The 19,128-nt window shown below is 36.5% G+C and overlaps 3 protein-coding genes across 3 annotated transcripts; 1 reads left to right on the forward strand and 2 right to left on the reverse strand.

Moving 5' to 3' along the window:
* Nucleotides 1-1,446: 1,446 nt before the first annotated feature.
* LOC120424494 (uncharacterized) lies at nt 1,447-3,712 on the reverse strand. Its single transcript, XM_039588641.2, has 4 exons — nt 3,448-3,712; nt 3,193-3,384; nt 2,243-3,130; nt 1,447-2,186 (listed from the first exon to the last, which is right to left on the reverse strand). Exons 1-4 carry the CDS (start codon nt 3,545-3,547, stop codon nt 2,179-2,181), a joined length of 1,188 nt encoding a protein of 395 aa, XP_039444575.1. The 5' UTR covers nt 3,548-3,712; the 3' UTR covers nt 1,447-2,178.
* An 8,241-nt stretch (nt 3,713-11,953) lies between these two features.
* Nucleotides 11,954-12,548, reverse strand: LOC120424501 (uncharacterized). Its single transcript, XM_039588651.1, has 2 exons — nt 12,476-12,548; nt 11,954-12,414 (listed from the first exon to the last, which is right to left on the reverse strand). The coding sequence occupies exons 1-2, from the start codon at nt 12,546-12,548 to the stop codon at nt 11,954-11,956; spliced, it is 534 nt and encodes a 177-aa protein (XP_039444585.1).
* Nucleotides 12,549-16,980: 4,432 nt separating this feature from the next.
* Nucleotides 16,981-18,346, forward strand: LOC120424503 (keratin-associated protein 16-1-like). The gene is made up of 3 exons (XM_039588653.2): nt 16,981-17,357; nt 17,416-17,637; nt 17,699-18,346. The coding sequence occupies exons 1-3, from the start codon at nt 17,240-17,242 to the stop codon at nt 18,322-18,324; spliced, it is 966 nt and encodes a 321-aa protein (XP_039444587.1). The 5' UTR covers nt 16,981-17,239; the 3' UTR covers nt 18,325-18,346.
* The last annotated feature ends 782 nt before the right edge of the window (nt 18,347-19,128 follow it).

Raw genomic sequence — 19,128 nt, forward strand, 5'->3', positions numbered from 1 at the left:
CTTTACCGTTACATCGTTGTTTACAACACGGAAAATTCTCGGGTGTTGAAACACTTTCTGCTAGTCATTTTGTAACCACTTTAACGCATTGGAGCAAGACGAAATTATTTTGTTTTCTCGTTAATCTTGATATTTTGAAAAGTGCAATAAAAAACACTCAGAGAATACGAACAATTTAGCGATATGCAGAAAACATTACGAACATCGCAAATTGTGAGCTAATTCTCTGTCTCAAAAACAATGTGTTCTGATTTAAAAAATCGAAAATGCTTGTGTGCGAGCACAGCTTACAACCGGCCATGGCAAATGGGGCAAAAACCAGCGCTTTTCAGTTATATGAAAAAAATATGGTTGAGTTTCGAATTGTATTATGAATGGACCATTCTTTATTTTGCTAATTCTTTGAAAAAAAATCAACTGCCGTTAACTTCCTTTTGTAAGAAAGGCTCTATCTCACCCCAGGTGGGATTAAATCGGGTTTTGGACTTAGTTGGCGCTGTACTCGCGTGAGCACCAGACGTAGCTTTGTGCTCCGCGTTATTGCTCGAAACAATCAACGCTTTGTGGCAGACTTTGAAATGAGTGCTGTCCGCAAAAATATCAATCAATCTTTGGGACAATGCGCAGAATGGTCAACTAAACAAAACGCATTTGTTATTGTTTACATTGCGTGCTCTATGTTTTGTTTATTCAAGGTCAAACATCAAAACGAGTTTTTCTTCGAACGTCAAAAAGCTACGTGCGACAAGATAGCACGACAATCTCGATATGATCTAATGAAATAAGATTAAATTTTAATGTAATCTAATCTAACACAAACGTAGCCAGTCAAGAAAATGTTCCCATTGAGCTAAGGCAGTAATTGTACGTCAAAATGCTTGTATGCCAACCAGGGATGGCATAATCGCAAAAAAATCAATTTCGCTTGCGAACTTACTTCACCCGCGAAAGAGAGAGGAGGCAAATCACGCAAAAGAAAATCGCTCCCGAACTTCTCCAAGAAAATCAATCCGCTGATGATTTTTTGTGAATTTCCTTGTCAGCACCACTTAAAAATATTTATTTCACTTTGTTTACACACAATGCCCATCTACGAAATGTGACAGGTTATATTTCGACGTGTGACGTTATACTAGTAGTGAAAAAGATATTCCGCCGAATAATCAAGATGATGATTTTTTTAGATTCCTTCTACCGATCTTTCGTGCGCGAGAGAGAAGAGCCATGCTCCCTTCGGATTTTTTCTCTTGATGAACGTCCAATGATTTTCTTTTGATGATGATTATTACATCGCTGATGCCAACATTGGGTGCCCGATCAATTTTCATGATGACAATTTTCAGTTTTTCGACAAAAATAAGAAATCTAGGATGGGCAATCATAGGCACTATTTAAAAAAAAATCTAGGGGTTAAAAAACCTTTTTTATTTGGGTAAAAATTGTAGGAACCAGTGTTGCAAAAGAGTGATAGAAAAGCTATCAATAGATTATCTCTGCACCAAAAATATCCGAGAGTATAGCGACCGTCACTATAGCTTGTGAGATCTCTTCTTGTGTCTCGTGATTCCCAGCGATTTCATTCTCTCTCTATCACTCCTTCCCTTTTCCTCGACTATGCGCTCTCACCGCTGAGTCTCTCAATCTCTCCGAAAACTGCAATGAGAGAACGCGAGATGGCGATTAGGAGCCGACCACGAATTACGTCCCGTCAAACTGCGTTTGCGAAATTGGTTTTGTGGCGGCTTTTGTGGTTAAACGCTGTTGCGGTAGGATGATCGTGGAAGCGGGAATGAGAGAGAAAAGGAAAATGTCAATCGCGAGTGGGTAAACACGAAAACGTGTTCGGCTATGTTCGGCGCTGAGAGTTTCAATAAGGAGAGAAGAGCAGTTGTATTTGAGGCATGAATATTCAGGCGGGATAATTGTAGTTGCTGAGAGATTTTGATATTTTAACAACCCTGGTAGGAACACAATTTAAGAACAAGACTGTGATATTTAAATAAGGAGATTAAAATACATTAATTAACATTTTTTAATAGGAGATAAAATAATCAAATAACAAGAATCGGTAACAGCACATCAGACAATTCAATCTTTACAACTGAATAAATCAAATGGTTTCAACAATCAGTTTGGGGGAGACTCCTCTTATTTTTACAATCACGTTGCAGTACTAAGTTACTTGTCTAAAAAAAGAAAAAAAATCAACCATCAACCATAAGAATAACATCCCCCAACCCACCTGGATAATCGTTACAGTCATCACTCGCCACCAGCTGCTCCGCGGAAAACTCCACCCGTGGCGTATAACCCGTCCGTCTGTAACCCTCATCCGGCGAATACTCAAACACCGTCTCATCCACCGGCTTTTCCTTATCACACGGTGGTGGCACCACCGCCGGGCAGTCCTCCTTCCGGATGCACTTGCCCTCGTGCAGCACGTACCCCGCAAGGCAGACGCAGTTCAGCTCGGCGATGCAGATCTTGGTGCAGCGTACGTTGCTGCAGTCGTTCTCGCAGGTTGGGACGCAGCATGGCCGGCACACGGTCAGCGTTTGCAGCGGGTCGCATTTGGGGGCGCACGGCTTCGGGATATCGGGGGTTGGCTCTGGAGTGGGTTCTGGGGTTACAGGATCGTCACAGGGTGTCACGAAGGGCGGATTGGTGGTGGTGGTGTGGCAAGGGGCTGGCTCGAAGGTTTGCACTTCTGGGGGATTGTAGACGTAGGCTTGCGGATGAGTATGTTCGTGGAAGATGCCGCTTAAGGATTTGACCTTTTCTTCGCCGTTGTAGATGAAAGGCCTCAGGTTAGGGTAGGCACCGTAAGCTTGAGGAATGTACGGTTTCGGGGTAGGATCCGTATCGAAGGATGGCTTTTGTGGGATGTGGGGAGACGGTAGATGATCTTGATCGTAGGAAGAAGGTTGATTCGGGATGTACGGCTCAGGTCCGTAGATCGAAGCGTAGTTCGGTGCTTGTTTGAATGGTACGAAGGTTGGTTGCTTCGGTGGCTCGTACGGTTTCGCCGTTGGTAGAATCGGCTTCCTTCGGCATGGGCACGAACCATACGATCTGGGCTTTTCGTTGTAACGAGGGTAGAACACTGTCGTACTGGTTGGTGGAGATTCAGCTGCAAGAAATCACTCTTTTAGTCAAACCTATATTATTAACCTCATCGACTCAGATACTGACTGCTCGTTACGTTCTTCGGGCAGCAAATCTTCCGGATACATCTGCTCCTGTGACGCACGTATCCCGGCTTACAGACGCAAACCGGTTGGTTTACGTAATTTTCCGGAAAGCTCGCCGTTGAACAGTCATTACTGCACGTGGGTTCACAGCAAACCGGAGTAGGACTCAGGATTTCATTCTTTCCGCAAACGGCTAAGCCCAAGCAAAGAAAATTAGGTCAAACCCGCTCTTTTTTCTGCGACTTCGGGTACTTACGGTACTGGGCATCGTAACTCGATGCCGTAATGGACGCCACTAGACAACACAGAGCGAGCGTCGTCGTCACAACAACAATGAATTGCGAGTCGGCCGACATCGCGAACGGAATTGTGTCCGATGGGCGGTTGGGCACGCGTTTTTATAACGTAACTTAGAACTTAATTCAACTCCCAAAAAAACAACGAGCTAAGATTGTGGTGCGCACGTGCTACGCACTACGCTTCCGTAAAGAGCTACATATTGCCAAAATGTGTTTTTGGGCAATTGTCAAAGATGCAAGCGTAACGAAAAAGAGCGTTCAAATTAGATATTAGAGTGAAGAATTTCAGTGAACGTGCTGGAATGCACAATTCGATTGAAAGAATTCATTGAAGTTCAATGAATCCCGAATAAAATTATATGATGATTTGTATTGTCAAAACCATGAAGTTACAATAGATATTATAATATTTATGGTAAGTTTATGGTTGATTTTTTTTTAACTTCATTGGAATGACGATAAAGTTATCGTAGATTTCATGGTTACAGCAAATTTCATGGTTTTGTTATTGGAAATGTTATAAATTGAAACAATAAAACTACTGTACATTTCATGAATACAGCAAATATTATGGTTTTGTTATTGGAAATCTCATAACGCATTTTTTTCCAATTTAAAATATTAAAATAAAATATTAAAATATTAAAATATTAAAATATTAAAATATTAAAATATTAAAATATTAAAATATTAAAATATTAAAATATTAAAATATTAAAATATTAAAATATTAAAATATTAAAATATTAAAATATTAAAATATTAAAATATTAAAATATTAAAATATTAAAATATTAAAATATTAAAATATTAAAATATTAAAATATTAAAATATTAAAATATTAAAATATTAAAATATTAAAATATTAAAATATTAAAATATTAAAATATTAAAATATTAAAATATTAAAATATTAAAATATTAAAATATTAAAATAATAAAATATTAAAATATTAAAATATTAAAATATTAAAATATTAAAATATTAAAATATTAAAATATTAAAATATTAAAATATTAAAATATTAAAATATTAAAATATTAAAATATTAAAATATTAAAATATTAAAATATTAAAATAACTAAACATTTAAACAATTAAACAATTAAACATTTAAACATTTAAACATTTAAACATTTAAACATTTAAACATTTAAACATTTAAACATTTAAACATTTAAACATTTAAACATTTAAACATTTAAACATTTAAACATTTAAACATTTAAACATTTAAACATTTAAACATTTAAACATTTAAACATTTAAACATTTAAACATTTAAACATTTAAACATTTAAACATTTAAACATTTAAACATTTAAACATTTAAACATTTAAACATTTAAACATTTAAACATTTAAACATTTAAACATTTAAACATTTAAACATTTAAACATTTAAACATTTAAACATTTAAACATTTAAACATTTAAACATTTAAACATTTAAACATTTAAACATTTAAACATTTAAACATTCCAATATCAATTAACAAACCCAACTTTACACTGAACCTGTTCAGCCGACGCTCATGCAACGAACGCACCGTTACACCAAGTTACACTGGACCCGTGCGACGCTCCTGAAACGAACGCACCATGGTTCGAGCGAGCTGTCACTTTTTTTACTCGCGCGTGTCTGATCCTGTTCCTGGTGACGGTGTTTGTTGAAGTTTTAGGGGAAACCCGGATTTTTCGCGTTGAGGCGGTCGTTTAAGCCAATTGGCCACATCCGGTGATTGGCAATCAAGTTGCCGAACGCGATCCTAGTGTTGGTTGGACGGATGTTCGAAGTTCGAACTGGAGCGGCTCCGGGATGGCGGAACTTTGGGTGAGTATTTTGAGTTTCGTGAGGGTGGAGGGGAATTCCAAACAAAACAGCAGCGGCACTATCTATTGCCTGCTTGGGCAGATTGCTTAATCACAGTGTTTGTTTTTTCTACTTTACAGGGACTTCTTCCACACGTTTCCGGCAGAAAAAATCTGCCGAGTCACCGATCCGGAAAAGCAAATTTGAAATTGTCAACCATTTTGGGTGAGTATTTCAGCTGTGGATTTGTTGTGGGAGGGGAGAGCCACGGTGCGAAATCTCCGCAGCAGCAGCAGACATCTTTCGTGGCCTACTGCAGCAACATTTGATCTAAACAAACTGTTTTTTTTTTTTGAAATTAAATATGTCTTTATTGAACATTCTTATAATAATTACATTTCTTTTACATGATAAGTGGTATGGCCTAATGCTCTTCATCTTTGTTGTATTTTTCGTTTTATTATTAACTGATCACATTTATTTATTTGCTTCAAATTGTTTTACATTATTGCATTGAATTGAATACATTTGGGTAAAAAAGAAAAAAAAACACTTTAACAACTTATCCTAACTTAAAACTAAAAAAAATAAATTCATTGAAATATTCAAAATCACTAGAACGAGTAAACTACGAACTGTATTTTAAGATGAATGCTCCAAGAGTTCTTACTTGTTCCTGGCGAGTTTTGCACCCACGCAGAGTTGTTGTCATCTCGATGAAAATGTTCAGAAGTTCTTGTGGTGAAAACAGGTCACTACTGCCTTCACCCGTTGATGTTGGTTGGTTTTCCCTCGGTTGCTGACTGAAGCCTGGAGGTGTTGTATGCTCTGCAACTCTTTGCCGCTGATTCAACGGCAATGGCTGCAGATTTGGAACCACTCGAGTAGATCCTGCTCCTGGTGACGCCAAAGCAGGAAAATCCACGTCCGTGAATGCTGGTGGTGTTTTGCGACGATTTGGTTGGTGCCTCGTCGTCGCTTGCTGCCGAATTTTTACAAACTCAGCTCGTTTTGGGCAGCTTCGATTCTTGGTCGAATGGTCGCCGCCGCAATTGAAGCATTTCGCTTCGATGTTCTCGTTGATTGTTTCGCAAGCTTGTGTTTTGTGCTCACCTCCGCAGGTTGCACAACGACTCTTGATGAAACAGTTCCTTCCACCATGTCCAAACTGCAAGCAATTTGAACATTGTGTCACGTCACGGTGCACTGGACGATAACGTTCCCAAGTCACGATGATGTTGAAAATTGCCCGAACTGCTTTCAGCTCAGACGGCGTTGTCGATCCTTTCTCGAGATGAACCAGGTACAGTTGATCACGATACTTGATGTCCTTGTTGTGTCTCGTCATCTTGAAGACTTCGATCACGTTCAACTTAAGAGTTTTGAGCTCTTCTTTCAGCACACTCACATCCATGTCGTACAGGCCTCGGAGGACCTGTTTCATGGGGCGTTTACCTGGATCGTCATGGCTGTAGTATTCAATCTTTGTGTTGTTCAGGAAATCCCGAACGTAGTTGTAATCCTTTCTGGTAGGTAGCAGAATTTTGAGTCCATCAGCACACAAGCGAATGGAAGCTCGTAAAGCACCAGATTTGATAAACCCGGTCAGCCACTTTCGCACCGAATCCGATGACGATGTTTTCACAAAAATGGGTGGCAACTTTTCCCGTCGTTCAAATTCTTCCTTCTCGCTCACGTCCACAGGGAGGGTAGCGAACTGGTTTCCAGACGAATTTTGAGCGTCCTTGCTCAAACTGCCTGGTTTTGCAGGTAGCGCTTCAGCATTCTTTAGCTTCTTCAAATCTGCCGATCCTGCTGGTGAGGACCGCCTCTTTTTCTTGCCGTGAGGCATTTTTGCACTTTTTAAGCACTTTTCAGGAGCTAATATCCAGGAGTACCTCACTGATTGGTGTTCCACAAGGGAATAAACAAACTGTTTGTTTCTCTTTTCACAGGGACTTCTCCCACCGGGTTCGCTAACGGGGCACAACCCAACGGATGTGTTCGATTGGGAGAGGACCCGGCGCCTGCTGCGGTCACTTCCGGCCGTGTTTGTTCCGGATGGTGAGCTCGTCTCGCCTGGAGGCGAAAATCGTTAGGTGAGTTCTGTGTTGGGGATGCGCAGCTCGAAAAACTTTCAAACGTCAAGGAGAAGGTCACGATTTTTTTTAACGGTACGCAGCTGAAAAGTAACAGAAACGGAATGTAGCGTTTCACGCGGTGCAATTTGTTTTGATGAGTGAATCAAATAATTTGGATTTGCACATTTCAATGCAACTGAAAATTACAAATAAAGTTGTATTTAATGTAAAAATATTGATAATCCAGAGCTGCCCATCAAACAGAATCTCAAAACGCTGAATCTTGAAAGGACGAAAATCAAAAAGCAGGATTTTGCTTATTGTTCAGAATATTGGAAACCATAAAGAAAAATCATATTTTTCCTAAGAGATTTTCTAGGATTCAAATGTTTAAGAATTCTACAATTTATTTCAAATAATTTAAATTTAGAAAATCAGAAAATTTGAGTTTAAAAAATTTCTAAAATTTTAAAATTACAAAATTGTGTAACCTAAAATGGAAAACTGTAACCAACAGATCAAATCAACTTAATTTGTATGAATGAACTAAAATTTCACTCCAAAATAAAAGTAGAATTTTTCCTTTTTCGGTAATTTGAACCTTCGGATGATTGATTTTTCGATATTAATCAAATCTTGAAATAGTCGAGTTATCGGATAATCGAGTACGAAAAAAATTAATGTTTTTAGTATTTCTTTATATTTTTTTTTTGCTAAAATTCTGATTGATTTTTTAAAGGCAATTTAGGATTTTAGGAATTTAGAAATTTAAAAATTTAGAAATTTAGAAATTTAGAAATTTAGAAATTTAGAAATTTAGAAATTTAGAAATTTAGAAATTTAGAAATTTAGAAATTTAAAAATTTAGAAATTTAGAAATTTAGAAATTTAGAAATTTAGAAATTTAGAAATTTAGAAATTTAGAAATTAAGAAATTTAGAAATTTAGAAATTTAGAAATTTAGAAATTTAGAAATTTAGAAATTTAGAAATTTAGAAATTTAGAAATTTAGAAATTTAGAAATTTAGAAATTTAGAAATTTAGAAATTTAGAAATTTAGAAATTTAGAAATTTAGAAATTTAGAAATTTAGAAATTTAGAAATTTAGAAATTTAGAAATTTAGAAATTTAGAAATTTAGAAATTTAGAAATTTAGAAATTTAGAAATTTAGAAATTTAGAAATTTAGAAATTTAGAAATTTAGAAATTTAGAAATTTAGAAATTTAGAAATTTAGAAATTTAGAAATTTAGAAATTTAGAAATTTAGAAATTTAGAAATTTAGAAATTTAGAAATTTAGAAATTTAGAAATTTAGAAATTTAGAAATTTAGAAATTTAGAAATTTAGAAATTTAGAAATTAAGAAATTTAGAAATTTAGAAATTTAGAAATTTAGAAATTTAGAAATTTAGAAATTTAGAAATTTAGAAATTTAGAAATCCTTAGGAATTTAGGAATTAAGGTATATAGGAAATTATGAACTTATGAAATTAGGATTTTAGGAATATAGGAATTTAAAAATTCAGGAATTTAGGAAATTTTGAATTTAGGGATTTGTGAATTTGGGAGTTCAGGAATATTGCATTTTAGGAATTCTGGAATTTATGAATTTAGGGAATTAGGAATTTCAGAACATAGGAGTTAAGGAAATTAGGAAATTATGAAGTTAGGAATTTAGGAAATTAGGAATTTTGGAATTTAGGAATTTGGGAATTTAGGAATTAAGGAATTTAGGAATTTAAGAATTCCAAAATTTCAGGATTTAGGAATTTAGGAATTAAGGGATTTGTGAATTTGGGAATTCAGGAATATAGGAATTCTGGAATTTATGAATTTAGGGAATTAGGAATTTAAGTATATAGGAGTTAAAGAAATTAGGAAATTATGAAGTTTGGAATTTAGGAATTTAGGAAATTAGGAATTTTGGAATTTAGGAATTAAGGAATTTAGGAATTTAGAATATCTAAATTTCAGAATTTAAGAACAGCTAATTTAATAGAAAATGAACCGGATCCTTAACATGCCAAACATATGTAAATTTTCCTTATGTCTAATTCAGAGTTTTTCTCTTCTACAGGGGCTAATTTCACTAAGGATTGTGCTTCTAGATTACGTGAATGTCTATCCCAATTACGAAGCAGTTGATCCGGCACCGGCTACGGACATTCCGAATAATTTCAAGCAGTACGGATTGAAGCGGAATAACAAAAGAAAACGACACGGGAAAAAAGTGCTAAATTAAGTGAAATTAAAGGAAACTATAAAAATACAATAAAACTTACCGTATTGACCATTAATTTCAATGTATAAATATATGTTTTACAGTACAATTTAGTGGAGAGAAAAAAATAAATACAATGAAAATACAATGAATCATACTGTAGTTATTATTTATTTCAATGTACGAATATAGTTTAAACCGTACTATTTAGTATGGAAAAATCCATGAAGAACTGTGAATTTACTGTGCAAACCATTGTAATGGTTACTGTTTTTATTATAAATGTATGATGTTTTCTATGGTCAGGGTAATTTTTTGGACGGAAAAGTCATCAATGAAAATACGGTAGAATGTATAGTATTTGGTTTTTTTTTGTATGGGGAAAAGTCGAAATTTTTATGGTGACTGTGCCTAACAATACCCCTTTTTTATAGTAAATTCCCAGAATAGGATATATTCTATGGTGAAAAAACATAAAGGCTACTGTAGAATCATGGTAAAAATAACCATAAGATTTATCGTGTGATAACCATACAATCTACTGTTGGTTTATAGTAAAACTTTATGCGGGATGGATTAACCGTTGCGAATGGAAATTATAAGCTCACGTTACACAAAATGAGTTTGACGGTGATTATTTAACAGGATAAGGGAAATCCTGTAAATCAGTCCATCTTATATGCTCACTGCTATAAAGGCACGTCGATGGATAAGAGTACTTCAGTCATGAGCAATTCTCTACGAAATCGGCAGATTTAGAACATTTTTATTTTTTGTATTTTTCAATTTGGCTCAAACTTTGTGGTCCATTCTTAACGGTTAATTCATGCCTTCCCTATGAACAGCCCGTTTGTGACATTGGTTCATCCATACAAGTCTCCATACAATTTTGGCAGCTGTCCGTCCATACAAAAATTGTACGTGAATATTCGAAAATCTGTAAATTTTGAAGGAATTTTCTGATCAATCTGGTGTTTTCGCCAAAGTTGTAGGTATTGATGAGGAATAGTCAGAAAAAATAGGTACACGTACCGTATTTTTGATTTTTGAGATTTTATTTATATGTTTCAGGAAGCAACTTTTGAGCCATATAGAAGTTTTCCGCCAAGCTGATTTTTTGAAAAAATAGTGTTTTTTAGGAAAATATCGAAATTTTATACATAAAATTTGTTTGACCTATTTTTTTATGTAAAATTTAATTTGAAATCGAAAAGTACTGGACAGATTTGTTGATACAGTGTCCCGTTTTCAAGATATAGCCACAGAAAGTTTGATTTCAGCGAAATATTTGCAATTATTCGGTTTTTAAAAATAGTGACCATTTCTGACATGTGTTTTGTTAAGGTTCAGAAAAATTGTCTAAGAGACATTGATGGTTGGACCTCTGGTTGCTGAGATACAGCGGCTTAAGGGGTTATAAACAAGTAGAAAATCTCAATATTTCATATTTCCGAATATTTATTAAATCCCTTAAAAAGATGAATTCCAATCACTCCTAAAAGTTGTCTCAGCAACTAATGGTCCGATGTTCAATGTTAGAAAATGAGACATTCAAGAAATTTTCTGATGTTTTCGAAAAAAATATTTTGGAAATTTTTGAATCAAGACTCTTATTCCAAATGGACGTAAAATTGGCCCATTTAAAATGTTAGTCTTGATTCCAAAATTTGATTAAAAAATCTGTATCTCAGCAACCAGAGGTTAAAATTAATTTAATCTTCAATGTCTCTTATACAATCTTATAGCAAATTTTCCGAACATTAACAAAACATAGTTTCAGAAAGAGTCACCACTATATTAAAAATCGAATAACTGCAAATATTTCGCTAAAATCAAACTTTTGGTGGCTTTATCTTGAAAACGAGGCACTTCATCAAAAAATTTGAAAAGTACTTTTCGATTGCAAATACATAGAAAATAAGGGAAAAAATTATATGAAATTTAATTTTTTTCTAAAAATCTTTTTTTTTCCAAAAAATTATAATTCAAAATGGATTTTTTGGTCATAGGAAAGGCCCCCCAAAGTGTGAGCCAAATAAAAAAAAATACAAAATAAAATCCATTTCCGGTTTTGGTAGAGAATTGCTCTCATGTAATTTGAAATCAGCATTTGTTTAGAGCTCGCCTGTATTTTTTTGCACTTGTTTTTGAGTTGAAGGCTGTGGAGACATCTGAAACAAAATTTTAGTATTACTGCAACATTCTAGGTATAGTGAAAACTTGGGTAAATTGGGCCAAACAAGAACACATTGTAAAAGATCGTTTTTTGTCAACTTAAAATTTATATTTAGAATCATGAATCAGTCACCATCAAACAAAATCGTTATCGTAAAAAAAATCTCTGATTTATATAAATTTGAACCCGACAAGCGGTCTACACGGACATGGCTTCGGAGCTCCACAAGAGACACAAGGTTGAACCGCAACTTGACATGGAGGAGGAGGATTCGTCGGAACCGCACAAGGTGGAACAGTACTAGTTGGACAAGGTGCCGGCGGAGTCGTTGTCGGCAATGTTGCAGGAACGGTTACCGGTGGACAAGTGATCGGAGCTGGAGTTGTCGTTACGACTGGGGGACATGTCGGGGCTGCCGTGGTGGTGGTTGTTGGACACGGGGGTGGGCTGGTAGGTGGTTTGCAGCTGCTGAATGGCACACACGCACCGCCACTTCGTACGAATCCGGGCCGACAGATGCACGCCGGGCGTTGAATCACGTACCGCTTGGAGTGCGTCGAACAGCCCCCATCACAGGTTTTCTCGCAATTCGGTGCTATCGGCAAGAGTATCTCGTGCTGGCGACAAAAAGCTAAAATAACATCGTGAGCGGGTTTTGATTCGGGAGAAACTGATCAGGACCCCTAACTTACCAGCATCCACTGATTCTAGGACGAGAACCGTTCCGGCGAACGCCAGGAGCAGAACGAAGGGTTTCAAGATCATGTTGGGAAGTTATTCTCAAGACTACGCTGGGATAAGAACCAAGCAGACAAGTTTTATACCTCCTTGGATGCACTTGAGAAGCTAGGTGCATCTTGTTTATATTGATCGCACGCTTGCAGAGCAGAAGAAGTGCTTTGTACCTCTTCCTGGATGGACCTTGTTTCTGCTGACATCGATCTGCTGAAAAAACTAACGCCCGTTTTTCTTGTGATGTTAGTGTCCAGCACATGCTGCAAGCACACGTGTTTGCACCAATTTTATACTCTACTGTCAAGTGAAGGCAAACATTGCTGGCTCCTTACTGCTTCGGTTAATTTAAACTATTTGGAAGTTTCCTAATCATGAACCGTTGTTGTTGAATATGTTGCTCAGAAAGGTTGTTATTTTATTATTTCGCCATCCATTACATGACACAATAAAGCTCAAATCCCAAATTGAAGCTCGATTGAAAATAAATTCTATTATAGGAGAAGGTGGGGCAAGTGGAACAAGCTAAGGAAATGCTCGTTGAAATCCATTAAAAACGTAAATAAATCAGTCGGATTTTTGAATAATCATCTTATTCCAGGTCATGACAAAGACTTTGATAGAACAAGTTCCTAAAAAATCCTGTTTTTTACAATAAAAAATTGGTTTTAAAATTATTGATTTTCCGTACGTTCTACTCAACAATGCAAGGAATCAACATGTTAATTTGCTAACAATTGAACTGTTATCACTAAGACACATCAGATTAGAATATATTTGAAACGTTACTTTAACTTTTAGATGAAATAATAATATTTTACGAATATTTTGATCGTTTTTACTAAAAAAAAAATACTTATATTATAAATACCGTCAGTGGGGGTGACATTAGGTCTGGGGGTGAGATTGGAACAAAGTGATTTTTTACGGATTTTACCATTTCTCAGGTTCTTCTCAATTAAACTAAATTCTGTTAAAAGGGGTATGTAGGGGACATCTTAAGATGACTTCGCTGAAAAAATCTCGTTCCTAGAACAAATCCTGTTATTTGGTACGTTTTTGGCAAAAAATGACCTCTTGAAAAATCATTTTTCTAATATTTTTGTTGGATTTGCTCGAAAACTATCCAAATGTTTGAAAATCTCTACTTCAAATATTGTAGCATGTCAATACGATTCCCTCGAACAAGAAACACTGTTGGATGACTTGTTTTTACCATATCGTTGTATTTGAGCATCATTTTAGTTTCATTTGACCCTATGTCACCCCCTCTTAGGGGTGAGATTGGGTAAATTTTCAAACTATTGGCATCTAAGGTAGTGTTCATCAAAATCCACCATATTTTGGGAAAATGTTGGTAAACTATCTAAGAACAAAACTACGTTGTAAGATTTTCGATTTTATTTAATTTTTTTTTATTAAGAAATTACGAGAGGTGTATTGTTTTTTGACCCATAGTCACCCCCACTGACGGTAGTAAATTTTCGTAATATCACTATATTTTGCATGGACATCTTTTTTAAAGAATTGTTAATTAGTTTTTAAGTACCGTAAAACGGGGTGACTTTGATAGCCGGGGTGACTTTGATAGATTTGCGATTTTTCCGCAAAATGAAGAGTACAATTAAAATACGTAAGGAATGGTTCAGAAACATACTGACCGTGGTAGAGAAGTGTTCAATGTACCTCAAGAAGAACTTTTCATAAATTTTTGAAAGGTTTATAAAGTTAGTTAACTATAGTTAAGAAAATGTTGATGGAAGTCATTATTTAAACTTCTCCAAGTGTCATGATTTTCTCAATGATCATGATTTTTAATCGAAAAACGGAATGCATTTTCGGATTCTTTGGACAATTTTCCACTAGGAGAAGGTTAAATAAGTTTGTAAATAATAAATAATATGTGTTTTTGAAACACAATTTAAAAACATCTCCAAATTTATAGGCATTTTCAGTGGAACAAATTTCATGTACAATGTGAAAACTTGTGATTCGTGCTTCAAAATCAGTATAAAATGCAATATAAATCGATAATTTTCTAAACAAAACTAGTTTTAACAAATTTCAGGCAAAATTCCGATTTTTTAACAATATTACCTAAAATTTATATGTATTTTGTTAAAAAGCTTATAAACTTAGTTAACTTAACATAAACATTGATTTTTTTTCTTACAAACTATATCAGCTACTTTAGTGATGGTACATTTAACGTACAAATAAAGTTTGAACATCTTAAATATGATTTTAACAAGAAAAACTATGACTATCAAAGTCACCCCGGAATTAAAACTAAGAATTTTTAACGTAACTATTTTTCTAAACACTATTAACAAAACTTTTTTTTCCAAAATAGTGCATAATCTTTGTGTGGCCTACCCCAGTACATGTTTTAAAAATAATAATCTTGAGAAAAACCTTACCTGTTGGAAAATATTCTAAAAACAAATTGAAATCCTATCAAAGTCACCCCGGTTTACGGTACTTTTATGTATTTATTTTCTAATAAATTATGTTTTTACAACAATTCGTAATTTTCATATGGTACACTTGCCCTATCTGATCAAGATTTTTTTTAAAGCTCTCAACAAAAATAACCAAAAAATAAATCATACTTTATAATATAATCATTGCACAGTTGAAAAACAAAAAAGTAAATCTTTCCCAGTTCCTGAGGGGAACACCCTTGAAGAGTATCGGGGCCGGCATTTACAAAGCGGATTCAGTGGCAGTTTCATTCTCAACTTAATGTTAACATGTTAAGGTTAATGTTAACATTCCATAGGTCGCCTCCCTAAGGTGTCGTGATAAGGTCCAGTTTGTGACGGTAAACTACCTTCCCTTTACTAAGCAATCGATTCCAGAAGGGAGAAGATCATCAGTTGTGTTGGTCCGAGCCGGGATTTGAACCCCGATCTACCGCTTACGAGGCGGAAGCGTTACCACTGGGCTAAAAAAAGGAAAAAGGGCCCAAAAAATTACCGCAACATGATTTCGCGCAAACCATCGATTGCTATACACCAAAAGCTTCGATTTTGCATCAGAAACAATAATCCTATGAAAAATCGCGCTGCACGTAGAGGCCACCGGAAGATCCGGATTTTTGGAAAAGTATCAGATTTATCCAATTGTGAACTGATACGCTTTCTTCTACCATGAATAGTCGTGCAAAACAACCCTAGAAAAATATTTAATACCATAGGACCCATCGGAACCGGTTCCACAGATCACCGGTGGCCACTTCCAGAACCGCATTAGGAAACAGTGTTAACCAGTCGTGCGACGTATCAAACTTCTTGATTTTGGATGGGGACATGAGTTATACACTCCTCTTTTAAAAACATGAAGTTTGATATGTCGCAAGAGTGGTTCCAGGAATTTTCCAATTATGTACTTCGGATGTGGCCGCCGGAGAACCTGGGAACCGGTCAAAGAGGCAAAAATACATCTCAAAAATACTTTCCATCCATAATCAAGAAGTTTGATACGTCGCACGACTAGTTTATGCTGTTTCCCAATGCGGTTCCGGATGTGGCCACCGGAGATCGGTGGAACCGGTTACGATGGGTTTTTTGATATTTAATATTATTTTGCATGACTATTTATGATAGAAGAAAGCCTATCAGTTTACAATTGGATAAATCTGATACTTTTTTCCAAAAATCCGGATCTTCCGGTGGCCTATACTCCGGCCACCGGTCCGTGCAGTGCGATTTTTCATCGGATTATTGTTCCTGGTGCAAAAACGAAGCTTTTGGTGTATAGCAATCGATGGTTTGCGCGAAATCATGTTGCGGTAATTTTTTGGGCCCTTTTTCCCACTGTGCATTGGTAGGGACACTACTGATCTAGGAAAAATGGCATTTTGATAAAATGAACTTAAAAATGAACCCTAAATCTTATTTTGGGCTTTCCAAATATTATAAGAAAACAATGGATTTGAAAAAAACACCATTCAATCTTGTGTCCCGTGGCGTTTACGTCGTTTTGGCGGTTATGTGGTAATACAATTAACTAATTGCATTGCTAGTAACAATTCCTCATATTGGAAATATTGGAAATTGTAAGAATAACGATCGTACGAGCGATTGTTCCTCTTGCCCCATATGGTCGTCCTGCCTCACTTTCCTCTACCTACCAAGTTGATCCCAAGCCAAATCAAATGCACATGCGAATTCTCTTATTTGTAATACATCAGTATATGATATTTTTTTTTCTAATTTTTAACTTTTATAAACATTTGCAAACTTAATTTTTTGTAATGCCCAAAGAAACTTTATCTCTATTTATAATTAATTTCCTTTCGAAGAATTTTTATTTTTGAATATTTTTAACATGACAAAACACGACATCCTTTGGGTTGATGAACAATGACGTATAGAATTTTCGAAAAAATACACGATTTACAATGTTATATTATGTAAAATTTAATAGAAGACGTTGACTTTATAGCTGTCGACCATTACTTCAAAGATACACTTTTCCAGAACGCGTGCCTGTTGAGCAAAAGACGTTCACCGAACCTACCAGCACAATTATCTATTAAGAAAAAAAGCCTTTCCAGGAAGCACCCGCCAACGTAGTTCTGGCACATAGGAAGAACCAACCCCCGAAAGAGTGTTTATCGCGCCGGATGCTTTGCACATGCCGTAGGCGTAAACACCATTTTCCAAATAAATTGCTTGAATTCATCCGATGGCCGACTACTGCCCGTTGGATGCTCCACAATGGCGGATATTTTTTACCCCGCCCAGCGGGTGATGACCATGGCAGCTCTGCTGTTGCTGTCGAGCAGTGTGGTTCTGCAGGTTCTGGCCGTCAACCCGCCGTTTACTGTTCCTTGTGGTGAGTACAAATTAGGAGGGATTTCAGCTCAGGTCTTTGAAATCCCAATTTGTTGCAGGCAAATGTCCCCCGAACGAAATCCTTCGACAGAGCCCACCGTCGTGTGAGCCTACGTGCTACGACGATTGCTCGTACAGCACCGGATCACCTGTTCCGTTGGTCCACGATCCTACGTGTGTTTGCAAGCCTGGATTTGTACGGGATAACGGCGTCTGTATTGCGAAGGAATCGTGCTACGACTTGGGGTTGGACGACTACGGAATAGATCAGCCTGGCGCTTGTAAGTTGGCATTTTGTTGAGTTTGCATAATCCTTTTTAAACCTCCAACAATCTTCCACAGTGCAGTGCTCGCCGTCCGAGGATCTCCTCCAGAGTCCGCCCTGTTGCGAGCCAACGTGCAGCAACGACTGTAGCAACATCGTTTGTCCGTTGGTGTTCATCGACGAACCGACCTGCGTGTGCAAAACGGGCCTCGTGCGCCAAAACGGAATCTGCATCGATCCTCGACAGTGCGTTCCGGAGGCGCCAGGTCAAGCCACGGAATACGGCGAGTACTACAGCTCAGCGGTGGCCGTTCCCGTAGCCATCCCGGTTCCCTACGATAACACCATTCCAGCTCCACCAGCAGTGTACACCGACGTGAGTTACATCAACCAGCCGGCGGTTTGTGGGGGAGCCGTAACGACGACGACGACTACGGTGGCACCGCCTCCTTGTGTGGCGCCTACTCCAGCACCGTGTCAGTGCCAGCAGCAGACTCCGGCACCCTGTTCGTGCCAGTCAGCAGCTGTCCCATGTCTGCCACCTCCACCAGTGGCACCCTGTCCGTGTCAAGCAAAGGCTGCCCCGTGTTATCCACCCCCACCCGTTGCACCTCCGGCTCCGTCTCCATGCAATGGAGGGTGTATGCCACCTCCGCCGATTGGCGTGCCGAATCCGTGCGGATTTTGCAGAAGGAATTTTTGAATAAATTCGATAAGTTGAGTTCAAGTTTCAAAGTTATTACAAATGGTAGCCTTTCTTGTGATGTACCCGAATTTACCCGAAAAAATAATTATTGGCAGGCAGAAAATGCACTAAAATTCTATTTTGACGGTTGGAGCATGTTCAGGGAGCCCAAATCAATCACAACTTGACGAAACTATTTTATATCGGGATGACCCATTGGAGATTTAAACTTAAAAAAGGTGTGTTTCATCTTCCTGATTAAGAATGCAGTGAGTCAAATATTTGTCCGTACCCCCCGTACGGAAAATGTTTGTGATATAAAAGTACATAAAATTCGACTAAAGTACCATGTTTTATACATCAATCGACGCGGCAGAATGTCCTCTTGAAGACACTGTCATTCAACTGTCTCATTGTAGACGCACTTGGCAGGAACAATGAGACAGCTGGGGAACAATGAGACACTCTACAAAAATCAATACTTTTCTAGTAAAACATCATGCTTTTATATTGTTCCATTGCAGGTGACTTGCTTTGAATATTTTCAAGCAATTTTGTCAACATGAAACTTCAATTTACAAAAGTTATACTAAAAAGTATTTAAATTTTGTAAAATCCATATATTTTATCAAATAACTTTATATTTTTGGTTAAATGAAGTTCAAACTCAATAAATATGCCAAAAATCACTTCTAATTCATGTTTTGAAAAATTTCCACAGATTTTGAAAAGTTTAATGAAGAAAAATCAAAGTGTCTCATTGTTACCCATGGGTAGAAAAGAGTTGGGAACAATGAGACAGCCCTGGATTCTGGGTATATT

Source organism: Culex pipiens, chromosome 3, assembly GCF_016801865.2.
Source record: "Culex pipiens pallens isolate TS chromosome 3, TS_CPP_V2, whole genome shotgun sequence".
NCBI classification, from domain to species: domain Eukaryota; kingdom Metazoa; phylum Arthropoda; class Insecta; order Diptera; family Culicidae; genus Culex; species Culex pipiens.

Excerpts from the sequence above, each read along its gene's own strand:
- LOC120424494 (XM_039588641.2), bottom strand. The coding sequence starts at position 3,547 with ATGTCGGCCGACTCGCAATTCATTGTTGTTGTGACGACGACGCTCGCT. Across the intron at positions 3,385-3,447 it reads GAGTTACGATGCCCAGTACC|CCGTTTGCGGAAAGAATGAA; the intron begins GTAAGTACCCGA and ends GCTTGGGCTTAG. Across the intron at positions 3,131-3,192 it reads CCCGAAGAACGTAACGAGCA|CTGAATCTCCACCAACCAGT; the intron begins GTCAGTATCTGA and ends GATTTCTTGCAG.
- LOC120424501 (XM_039588651.1), bottom strand. The coding sequence starts at position 12,548 with ATGATCTTGAAACCCTTCGTTCTGCTCCTGGCGTTCGCCGGAACGGTT. Across the intron at positions 12,415-12,475 it reads CCTAGAATCAGTGGATGCTG|CTTTTTGTCGCCAGCACGAG; the intron begins GTAAGTTAGGGG and ends ATGTTATTTTAG.
- LOC120424503 (XM_039588653.2), top strand. The coding sequence starts at position 17,240 with ATGGCGGATATTTTTTACCCCGCCCAGCGGGTGATGACCATGGCAGCT. Across the intron at positions 17,358-17,415 it reads GCCGTTTACTGTTCCTTGTG|GCAAATGTCCCCCGAACGAA; the intron begins GTGAGTACAAAT and ends AATTTGTTGCAG. Across the intron at positions 17,638-17,698 it reads AATAGATCAGCCTGGCGCTT|TGCAGTGCTCGCCGTCCGAG; the intron begins GTAAGTTGGCAT and ends AATCTTCCACAG.